The 11,378-nt window shown below is 58.7% G+C and overlaps 2 protein-coding genes across 4 annotated transcripts in view; both read right to left on the reverse strand.

Moving 5' to 3' along the window:
* HOXA3 (homeobox A3) overlaps positions 1-1,770 on the reverse strand; it is a 44,696-nt gene extending 42,926 nt beyond the window's left edge. For both annotated transcript variants that reach the window (XM_070510929.1, XM_070510933.1), the window contains exon 1: positions 1,631-1,770. The gene's annotated coding sequence lies outside the window, so the exon portion shown is untranslated. The remainder of the gene's footprint in view (positions 1-1,630) is intronic.
* Positions 1,771-3,064: 1,294 nt separating this feature from the next.
* On the reverse strand, positions 3,065-10,398 carry HOXA7 (homeobox A7). Of its 2 annotated transcripts, XM_014841020.3 has the most exons (4): positions 7,244-10,398; positions 6,505-6,648; positions 5,540-6,127; positions 3,065-4,600 (listed from the first exon to the last, which is right to left on the reverse strand). In XM_014841020.3, exons 3-4 carry the CDS (start codon positions 5,916-5,918, stop codon positions 4,275-4,277), a joined length of 705 nt encoding a protein of 234 aa, XP_014696506.1. In that variant the 5' UTR covers positions 5,919-6,127; positions 6,505-6,648; positions 7,244-10,398; the 3' UTR covers positions 3,065-4,274. The 2 variants fall into 2 exon arrangements, with proteins under 2 accessions (XP_014696506.1, XP_070367118.1); XM_070511017.1 differs by lacking the exon at positions 7,244-10,398 and having other exon boundaries at positions 6,505-7,191.
* Positions 10,399-11,378: the final 980 nt, after the last annotated feature.

Below are 11,378 nucleotides of genomic sequence, written 5' to 3' on the forward strand. Positions count from 1 at the left end.
GCGCCCCCGGGGCGCCTTGGGACGCGCGGTTTGGACAGAAGCAGCCATGACGTGCCAGGCGGCCTGTGCAACCAGTTTCCATGGTGCTGGGGTTGGGGCGGGAGGACCCGAGTCTAGTCGGGAGTCCAGTTCCTGCCAAGGGTGACCAAGGCAGGGGAGGTTCCGGGCCCGTCAGCCCTGGAAGGCCGCCCCTTAGGTCCTCCCTCGCCCCTCTCTCCTCGGCCTGCTAGGGAATCTCTGAGGGGCCCGCGCAGCAGTTGCGCCAGGCTGCACGACGCGGGGCTGTGGCTGGCGTCGGTCCCGGCGACGGCCACAGCGTGGCAGCAGCGAGCGCTAGCGCGGTCGCAATAAATAATCTGCCCGCGGCAGCCGCAGTCAGGCAGCCCGCGGCTCTGCGATGCAAACGCGCCGCTTTATCCGCCCTGAGCGCACCCGCACCGCCAGTGGACGTCCCAGACATCCCCAACCCCTTCTTAATTATCTAACGCACAGCAAAGTATTATCTTAAGGTGGGAAAACAACAGCCAAAGCCAAAAAACAAACAAAAAGAACACGAGCCCAGAACCTCAGGATCGTTTCTACTCGCTGTCCCGGGAAGCTCCCTGGGGCAAATCTGGCCAAGGCGCACCCAGGCCAAGCCACAGTCTGGGTCACCGGGCTACATAAAGACAATGCCCGCGGCACCCTCCGCGCCGACTCCCGGGCGCTGCCGCCGTCCTCTCCCCGCCGGCGGGTAGTGGGGCGCGCGGTCTCCAGCCCGCCGCGCCGAGGTGAGTGGGGGGTCCCCCTATCGCCCAAACTCGGTCTGCTTCCTTCCTTCCACCTTAGCTGTGGGCTCCTGCCACTCGCAAAAGCACCACTACATCCTCTGCGCCGAAACTTCCCGCCAAGTAACACCCAGCCAATTAACCCCATCATCTCCTCCAACACAGAGTTGCACCCAGGCACCTATTCCTTCTCCCGCTGCTTCAGACACTTCTCTCATCGGAAAACAGCGTGAAGGGAAGCAGGCAATCAGCAGAGGACTCTGGCTGAATTAGTAAGTCCTTGTTTGTTTTTCCCTCATTCCCCCTTTCTCTCCAGAAACCAATTTCCATGGAATAGAAGGTGGTGTGTTTATGCTAATAAAATGTCTGTCGATTAATTCACTCTTGCCCTCACCTCTTCCCACCTTCCCATGTCGGGAACTGTCTCCACTTGTTGGGGAATTCAATCAAACCAATTTGGTCATGAAGGGGAGAGAGAAAAAATCCAAACCCGAGGGGCTGGTAGGGAAGGCAGGGTGCAGAGCCACTTCCTTTTGGTCTTCCTGAGGTCTCTGGGGAAGGGGAGACAGAAGACCTCAGTGCTCCCACGCGGTGCCAGGCGCTGTGCCATGGAGGGAAGGCGGCCTTTACTGCCATGGTGAGCCAGGCAGAGGAGAGAGAGGCTGTGTGTGTGTGTGTGTGTGTGCGTGTGTGTGCGCGCGCTGTAGTGTGTGTGCTGTAGTGTGTGTGTTGGGGGGGCGAATGTGAACGGTGAGTGTGGGTGAGGCTGAGTATGCCCCTCTTCAGCGCCGCCCTGGGTGCCCTCACCCACCGCCCCCGGCGCCATCTCACCACCTTTGCTCCTGTCTCCCCACATGTCTCACCTTCAGATGGCGGCTCCCAGAAGCTCCTGCACCTCTGACAGCTGTCGCTTGGGCAGCCCGAGGAGACGAATTGTCCTCCTTCCTGGTGCCAGAGGACGCAGGAAATTAGCCAGGTTGCGAGTTGCAAAGCGGCCGCCACGGCGCCGGGAACTGGGCGCGCCCCACCTCCAGCGGGAGCGGCCGGGCCAGGCCGGGCAGGGGCCTCATCTCGCTCACCATCGCCGGACAAAGCATAGCCGAGCCAGGCTGGAAGGCAGAGCTCCGAAGCAGGCAGGACGGAGCGGAGCGAAAGAATGCGGCTCTATTCTCGCAAGGGAAATTATAAAAAAGTTCATGTTCACGGTTCCCATCCACATGACCGACAGCGGCCAATGGAAGGGCCGAACAACTCATAAAGTTGTATTGCAAAGTTGTAAATTTTCATAAACAACAACGGATTTATGACCCTTTCCCCATCACTAAGAGGAGGCAGCTCTTACACCGGCGCCATCTTACCACGGAGGCCGCCCCGACTTGGGGCCGCAGGTTTCACGGACCCAATTGGGCCGGGTTTTACTAAAAGAGCAATAAGAAGCGGGCCCAACCCGGGCAGGAGACTGGAGTCGAGGTCTTTGCCCGCTGAGCTCACGCTGTTCTGCGCTGTCCCCACCGCCCCTCGCTCCTTCCCCGGCCCTTCATCCTTTCCCGCGCCCAGACACCCCTACCGAGGTTTCAGGCTTTGCAGCATGGGGTGCGGCCCCTACACCTTCCCGCACCCCTTAGCTGCAGTGCTGGGCCCTGGGGCGCCCTGACTTGCCTGAATGCGGGGTGGGGGTGGGGGCTGCGTCAGAGGCCCTGAATCCCACCTCCTAGCCTGGGGCCGGGTTCAGGGCTCAGGAAGAATTCGGGATCAGTCTAAGGGTAATATTCCTTTCCAAGCCCACCGCAGAGCCTTCGAAAAAAGGGCAGATTTTAGATTCGCTCACGGAGTTTATGAAAGCTTTTAGGGAGGTTCATAGGATAGAATGTATCCATCGAAGATTCTATTTTCAAGGGATCTGGAAGATGTTGGCACATACACACAAAAACCGGACAAAAATCTCCACACAGAGAAATGCACATACACAATTATGGACACACGGAAGCTCATGCTCTCAATCATGAACACAGAAATACATACAAGTATGTTCTCATGTAAGAATACACAGACATACACCAAACTACACATACAAAGAGAGGTACACATATACCTATACAAGTCCACACATAAAAAATCCACACAAAAAGGGACTCGACACACATATACACCACAACATGGAACCCAACACTTGGATCCTATTCATCCTTCCACTTTTGCTTCCCCAAAGCCTCTTTGGGCACACAGGCACAACCAGAGCTTGCTCTCCCATATGCTCACCCTCTCTTCCCCAGGACCCTCTAGATAAAGCAGTCATGTTTGTTTCTTTGTCACCAAGCATCTTTATTTTTCTGTTACATGAAACACAGCTGGGCAAGACGGGAAGCAAACCTTCCTGTTCCTGAAACCCCAGGCTAGAGCCGAGGGGGACTAGGGGGACGCAGGACAACACAGGAGATGAAGGGCACTGGAGAGGGCAATGGCCCTCTCCACCCGCTAGAGAGTTAGCTCAAGACAACACACCATGCTACAAAGTCACCCCAGTAACACATCCTTCTCAAGACATTGCCTTACAAATGAGCTCCAAGACTATATAAATGACCAAAAAAAAAATCTTGTTCAAATATACAATATTTGCTATTGTAGGAAAAGTCAGGGTGTACATATTCAACATGGCTGGACAGCAGGACACAGGGGCCAGAGGAGAGGGCAAGGAGGCTGGGAGCATCTCTGCAGTCCTACTAAGCAGAAGCTAATCCAGAGATCTGCAGCTAGCTTGGGAATGCTCCCCTCCAGAATTGGGGGGATGACGGGCCTGAACTTGGGGTGCCCAGGCCAGAGAAGGAGGGCTTCTAGGTTGCAGCACTTAGAATGCTTTGGAATAAATATATTATTTTTCAATTTAAATAGAAGCCAATGCCCTGATCCCCAGACCCCAGTGCCTTCTTGGCGCAGCCTGGGGGGGGGGGTGTCCCCAAAGACTGCCAGCAGGAAGCAGCAGGGGCCTGGCTGGGCAGGGGCCGGCACTAGGTAGCAGGCAAGCCAGTGAGCATAAAATAGGTAGTTTGGGGCCAGTAGGTAGTACTGAGAGTCAGGTCCTTGCCGGTATTGGGGGGGGGGGGTTGCTGGGTGTTTGCCAGTGTTGGAACACATCTGGGCTTCCTTGGAGTGGAGGCCCACTGGGGCTGGGCCCATAGGTAGTTTGGGGGTGCCTCTCACGGAGGCCTGTGCTAGGTAGTATCTTTTCTGCACCAGCACAGAGCTGGCGGCCCGGGATTGGGGGAGTGTCTGTCAGGGGTCCTCAGAGGCAGAGGGGATCCTCAAGGAGACCCAGTCTAGGCGGCTGCTCAGTCCAGAAAAGTTGGGAGTTGAAGTGGGTAATGGGGTAGATGGGGTGCAGGTTGGGGACAGGGCTTTTTTTTTTTTTTTTACATTTTTTTATTTTTTCTACTTTTGTAAATAAAATCAGCGAGTCTCTAAAGACGCTTTCCCGACTGTGTGGTGCAGGCAGGGCCCCGGCTCGGCCACTTATTCCTCCTCCTCCTCATCGTCGTCGTCGTCTTCGTCGTCGTCCTCCTCGTCGTCCGCCTTGTCGGCGGCGGTGGTGGCGGCGGCGGTAGGCACGGCGCCCTCGGGGGCTGCGGCAGCGGCCGGACCCTCGTCCTTATGCTCTTTCTTCCACTTCATGCGGCGGTTCTGGAACCAGATCTTGATCTGGCGCTCGGTGAGGCAGAGCGCGTGGGCGATCTCGATGCGGCGGCGCCGCGTCAGGTAGCGATTGAAATGGAACTCCTTCTCCAGCTCCAGCGTCTGGTAGCGCGTGTAGGTCTGGCGGCCCCGCTTCCTGTCGGGCCCTGCGAGCAGACATGCGGACGCACGGACAGACAAGCCGACAGGGATACAGACAGAGCAGTGCATTAGCCAAGCCGCCATCCCAAAGCCCGACCCTTCCTCCCGGCCCTGACCCAGGAGCGCGTCCCCCTCTGCCCTGCGCGCCCAAACTGAGCTGGGGGAGGACCGGGAGTGTTAGTGGAAGATCCCAACTGCGGTGCCAGATCCGCAGGCAGCTCTGTGAGGAGGGAAGGCGCAGAATCCCAACTTTACAACCGCCCTTTCCAGCCGGCTAGGCTTCCACAATGTCCTGCTTCCCCCTGACAAAGGGAAATTGTAAATATAGAGTGTGGGCAAGTGGGAGACGCTGCGCTTTTGCCATTCAAAGGCGAGCCGGGCTGCTTCCCCGCCTTGCTAAACAAGTGGGCGACCTTCGGGCGGCCCGCACTCCAGGGGCGCTTTCTCTCCCCAGCAGCCCGCGCCCCCCATCCCCAGACCTTCCCAGGGCGCTCCGAACCTCTGTCCCCGCTCCCCCACTCTCGCCTTTAAATGGCCCCTAGCACAGAGGGGCCCTGAAGGGTTTGTCTCTCCCTGCTTTTGAGAAAGAAAAGCCAGGCTAAAAGGAAAAGGAGGAGGGAGAGAGACAGAAGAAAGGGAGGGGAAAAAAGAGAGAATAGCGAACAAACAAACTTAACGTTAAAATTCCAAGGCAAATGGAGTTAAATAAATTTACGAGGTACGAACCCATTAATTGGGCCATAAAAAGTTTTATGAGCCTCATTTACATACAATGCTGTGGGCTCTCCACGCTATGGCGCCTCAGCTCTAATTAAAACCAGAAAGGCAGCGCCGCCAGGAGTCACGGGGCCGCCGGCTCGCAGCCGACTCTCTCTGCTCCCCAGTCCCGCGCTCCCTGCTCCCAGTCCGCCCGCCCACCCGGCCCGCCTAGCGGCTGCGCCTACCTGAAGACCGCATCCAGGGATAGATGCGGAAATTGGCCTCGGCCGCACCGTGCAGCGCGCCTTCGTCCGCCTTGTCGCAGGCGCCTTTGGCGAGGTCACTGCAGAGCCCGGGGATGTTTTGGTCGTAGGAGGCGCAGGGCAGGTTGCCGTAGGCGTCGGCGCCCAGGCCGTAGCCGGACGCGAAGGGGCTCTGATAGAGGGGGCTGTTGACATTGTACAAGCCCGGTACGGTCGAAGCGAAGGCGCCGGCTCCCGCCCCGTAGCCGCTTCTCTGCGAGTTGGGCGCAAAGGAGCAAGAAGTCGGCTCGGCATTTTGGAACAGAGAAGCCCCCGCCGTATATTTGCTAAAAAGCGCGTTCACATAATACGAAGAACTCATAATTTTGACCTGTGATTTGTTGTCCGGCAGCTTTCAGTGTCGGTTTTACGAGGTAGCGTGATATATGATAACATTACACCCCCAGATTTACACCAAACCCCATTTTCTTTTGGACCGAGCTCGCCGCAACACGTGACCGCCCACATGACCGCCTCCACCAATCTCAGCAGCCCTCACAGGTGGTCTCGCTCGGCGGGGCCCGCGGCAGCCTAGAATGGAAGGGGAAGAGGCTCAAATATGTGGCCAACGAATCTGCCCGCGCCAGGCCCGCCTGGCGCGTCCTGCGGGAAAAGGACCCCCAGGCTACGCGAGAGCGCTCGGCCCGCCGCCAACCTGGACGCTTGGCCTGCACAGGCCGCGCGGGGCCGACCCCGCACAGCCCCCTCTTGCCTATTACCGAACCCTGGACCAAGCCTGGGGATCCTCCCTGCCCCTCTTCTGCCCAGTGACCCAGCCCAGGGAGGGTCTCTGCACCCCGCACACCCGCCCGCCCCCCACGGTGGCCTGGTGGGCAAATCTCAGCTCTGGGCAAGTCGACTCTTTGCCCACATCTACCCCGCCCAGATCCAGTGGGCGATAAACCGACTTAGACTCCGATCCAGATGGGGCAGGCGCAGCGTCGCTTCCAGCTGCAGAGAGAATGCCACCGCAAACTGGAACCATGTGGTTCGAATAAAGTCAAGGTCTCCCAGCTTCCTTTCCTTAATCAGCGGCGCACTGTTTATCCGCCCTAGAGGAAGCAGTGAAATATTTATCTATTAATGAGCCTCATTTGCCAACAGATTTATTAACATGGGGTTCCCTTCCCTCCTCCTAGACACGCTGGCTCCGCAGACTCTGTGCATTAGCTCCTGGGCACCTGGCTGGCTTCTGACAGCCCGAGAAGGGGCTTGGCACTCTTTCGTCCTCCCCGAAATGCTTAGTTCTCCCTGGCTGAATGGGAAACAAGTCTCTTTCCCCCAGCTTAGAGGAACCTCAGGCCCCGCACCTTTCTAGGTAATCCTAGAACACTGAGGTTTCTGGTAGGCGTCACCGCGGCCACCCCTGGGCCTCCTCCAGCTGCTCATGGGCCTGGATGCCTGGAAGCTATACCTGCTATAGAGCCAACTTGGAGAAGACAGAGGGCGGCCCAGGCGCCTGAGGACGGCAGCCCACTATGGATCTCCATTTCTTTTGGAGACCCCAAAAAGAGATAGGGAGCTCCTCCCGAAAAGGCCACCCAGCTCTGGCGGCTTCTCCTTTCCAAGGACTGGCTGGCAGAGAGTAGAGCGCACAGTAGACTCACTCACTCCCTCACATCCAGGCCCCCAACTCACGGAGCTTACCTTCTCAAGCCTCCAAACCCTGCGCAGGGTTGGAACAGCCGAAGCCCCTGCCGCCCCCGCTCCGTGGAGGCTGGTGGGGCGAATCCTTCCTCTAAGCTCCTCATAAACTGCCCAGGCCGCGCTGGAAGCCCAGCCGCCAGGTCAGTACGCCTTTTACTGCTCAGCTCGATTGCACACCATAAACCCGACCTCACAATGGAATTGCCCCGGAAATTCTCCTCTAAATTATAGAGTTTGTTTCCTCGTGTACAAAGCGCTCCTCATCACTTTCAGAGGGTCCAGGCCATCCCGTAGACCGCACCCTCTCAGGGGTCCCAGGAGCACAAAAGCGGCGTGAGGGTTAGACCCGGATGCACCGCATCCCAGCTCTCGCCTAGTGGACCGCCCTGGGGCGTGGGTGGGAAGGCTGGGGCTGTCCCGGCAGGTGGGGCCACGGTGGTTTCCCCTGGGAGTACAGGGGCCATGGGGGAGGTGCAATATCCGGGGATGCCTTTTATGGCGGATCAGGATGATAGCGTGTCTGGGTTGGAGAATGTTGGGGGCAAGCCGAGTAGGGAAGAAAAAGCCAAATATTCCAACAGTATCGCTTTCTGGCAGGAAATAAAAATCTAAGAAAGTTAAAGGAAGACCCACAAACAAGAGGTAGGCTAGGAGATCAAAGAGGCGGAATTAGACGGCTTTAGACCAATAAATTGTTCCTCGGGTGACACAGAGCAAGATGCAAAGAGAAAGAACCGAGCCCCGCCGCCGCCGTCTGTCTAGACTCTGGTGGCTGGAGCGGCCGACAGCAATGGCGTTTAAAGTAGGACCTGCCGTCAGCGAGGCGACCCGACAGACCGAGTGAGGAGCGATTTCGAGGAGTGCAGGAAGGAACGCAGTCCAGGCCAAGAGGGCTGGCAACCCGTGTCACAGGCTCATCTCTGCCCGGGTTTTGTCCGGCGCAGGTCCAAGCGGCCCTGGCAGGACGCGCTGCCCCTCTGCCTGGGCCAAGGATGATCCAGATACTGCCGGCAAGACCTCGGCCTCACCGGGCCCAAGTCAGCCAGCTGGGCCGACTCCCGCGGGTGCCGAGACCTCCCTTTCGTTTCTGCGCTGCTTGTCTCTCTCCTGCCTTCTGTGGCAGGGTTTTTAAAACGAAAAGGCCAAAGTTAGGCTTTCAATAAGGTCTCTTTAATGGCGTGTTTTCGAGCCATTGGTTTCCTTCTTAGTTGGCTGAAATGACACAAATGCAGTGTGTTATGTGTGACAACATACACAGAAATACTGGTTGACGCTCGGCCTGGAGCAGGCAAGTGTAGGCGGGGTTTTAATCAGGCCAGTAATCTTTAGGTAGACATTTTCCACCGCTCTCCTGGAGCTGGGTTCCTACCTACCCGAGCGGAATGCGTCCTCTGCTTTTTGTTAGTAAATAGTCCTCAATCTTTAAACTCGGCTCTAGGGCAGCGAATGGAACCTGCTGGGAGCGGGGCGGCTGGCGATTTGCTTCTCTAAACGTTCCCACCGCGCCCCTCGCGCGAGCCGCGCGTCGGTTCTCCATCCACTGAGCGGTCCCCGGTCGCTGCGGGCACAGACCCATCCCTGACGAGTGCGAAGGAGCTCGGGCTGTCGCGGGGTCCGGGCTGGGCGGCTCACAGGGAAGCCGCTCCCAGGCAGCCGAGCATGGAGAACCGCCTCCCAGCCACTGGCCGGCCAAGGGCAGGAGAGGCCGCTCGTGGCGGTCCTCTGAGATCCCGGGCCGGCCAGCACCTACCTGGGGCCTGCGCGATCGGTGGGGAGAGAGAAGAGGTCGCTACCGATCTGCTCCTTTGCCGTTCACTTGTAGTGACACAAATCGAGCTTTGTATCTGCGGCTTGGATACACGGCCACCGGCGGCTCTCGGGGTAGCTATAAAACCCTTCTTACAATCGGATGCTGTGAAATATTGTGTATTATATAAGGAAATACAATGAAGGCGTGTGTCTGTAACACCAACGTGTGTATATAAACAGAGAAGGGAGGAGAGGGAGAGAGAGAGAAACACCCGGGAGAGACGTCAGCCTAAGTCCAGTCCCCAGTTTTACAGCGTGTACAGAGAGGAGAAGCAGGTTGTAAACATTTTGTGGGCTTGGCGCACTCTATTACAACCCAAATAAATGCACCGCGTGTGCCGTGTTCACAGGCCTCCGGGGTGCTTCGAAGGTTCTCTGTTTGCTGTTGCGTTTTCCGTCTGAAACCATCTTGCACCCGGGGCTGATCCTCGCACCCGAGCTCGGGGCTGCCTCCGGGAAGGCTGCGGGGCGTGCTCCCCTTCCAGGGTCGGGGATAAGCTGGGCCTGGATTGGGGTCCCCTCTCTCCTCCTGAGCAGGGGACGCCAGAGTAGCCTCAGTACTCCCACTGCCGAGGAAAGTCGGAGGCGAGAGAAAACCGGGCGGCTTTCACGACGTGAGCTCCTATCCGGGAGCTAGGAGGTTATAATTATTTTAAATGTCGCATTTATTTTAGAATAACCAAAGCAGTTCCTGGTCTGTCCCCAAGGATTCCCCATCCCACGAACTCAGGCGCCAGACCCACCCTAGACAGTCAACCAAAGCGCCTTTACACCCAATTTCCAGCCGCCTGATTTTGTCACGTCTTCAAGGCGGCCGAGTCCGGGGTCCTGGCTAGCCCGCGGGCGCTGGCTGGCCGGGCCCTGTCCCGGAGCGCAGCCTTCGGGGGCCTCCCGGCTGCGGAGGGACCCTTGACCCCAGTGTGCATCCTCTGCACACCCTCTGGGGGGGTCACCAGCTCCGCGGGCGTAGGCCTTAGTCCTTGCGTCTGTCTGCCAGTCAGCCTGGTTCTCCGAGCGCCGCGCTGCCCCGAGGCTTGTCCCGGGCTGGGGACGGTTACTAGAGCCGTCTCCGCCCCCGGAGCTGCAGCCCCGCAGCCCCGCAGCGCTAGGCCCCCGCAATGGGGGAAAAGGGAACGCGAGCCGCGCAGGTCCGGTGAGCCCCCGCCGCCTGCTTCGTTCCCAGCGAGGCTTCTGGCCCGGCGTGACCAGCACCGAAAATATACCACAGCTGTTCACTCAAATCTGAGGCTCCCATTCCAGAAGGCTCGCGTCAAGTCGACATCTTAGGAACTTCCCAGGGTCGCGGCGGCGGGAGATGGCGGCGCGGTCGCCTCTTGCGTGGAGCCATACTGTCATCTGCTGGCCGCGCCTTGGTACTGCAGCCCCAGCGGTGCGGCCCGAACTTCTTCAGCAGCCGCCGCGCGCCGGGCGCCCCACTCCCGGAGCGGGGCGAGGGCCAGGTCCCCGGGGGGCTGCGTGGGGCCGGGAATCTAGGCTGCCGAGAGTGCCCATAAAAGAAAGCTGTTTCCGCAGCCGCTTTATCGGCGGCAGACAGACCAAACAAATGAAAAGGCTTTGGTGGAAAATCTTAATAGGGGCTGGACAGTTGTAAACTCATTAAGGGCCGAATTCCAGACAGTTCGCAGACCCGGCCTTTATGGCACACCCTTACTGCCCATTCTTTGAAGTTCCTTCTGTCTGCAACAACAGAGGGCGTCCCAACCTGGCGGCTGGGTGGGGGTGGGGGTGTGAGGGGGCGCCCCATGCCCAGGCGCCCTGGTTCCCCTTTTTCGCGCCCGAACGCAGATAACTTCGCAGAAGTCGCAGGGGGTGGGGGCTGGGAGATGGGGACGAGAGGTGGGAAGGGCGAGAAAAGAAAAGGGGGGAGATGAGGCTGAACCCTCTGGCCACATCTAGAAGACCCTGGGGCCTCCGCAGCCCTTTACACCCCATAAATGGTAACAGCCCTCATTTTCTTTTATGGCGCTCCGGGCTCGCCGGTTGCCTGGGCTCTGCCTCTGCCAGGACTTGTGCTCTGGAGGGGCTTGCGGGGCAGGACCCGGAATCCCCCGGGCGAGCCGGACAGGACGCGGGGTGCAGGGGCGCCAGCCTTCGGTCCCCTGAGAACCCCCAAATGTCTGTCCCGGGGTCCTGTTGGGGCAGCCGGGCCCCTGTTGCCTTCCTTGGGAGGCAGGCCCTCAGCTCTGGCTCCTGGTCCCCATGGCCCCCCAGCCCAGGGGAAGCCCCAGGAGTCTCCGTGGACCCGGATTTGGGAAATTTCTTGGGGCGCCAAGGTGAAAAAGTGGTCTTTCACTGCCAGGGGCCG

Source organism: Equus asinus, chromosome 1, assembly GCF_041296235.1.
Source record: "Equus asinus isolate D_3611 breed Donkey chromosome 1, EquAss-T2T_v2, whole genome shotgun sequence".
Classification (NCBI taxonomy): Eukaryota; Metazoa; Chordata; class Mammalia; order Perissodactyla; family Equidae; genus Equus; species Equus asinus.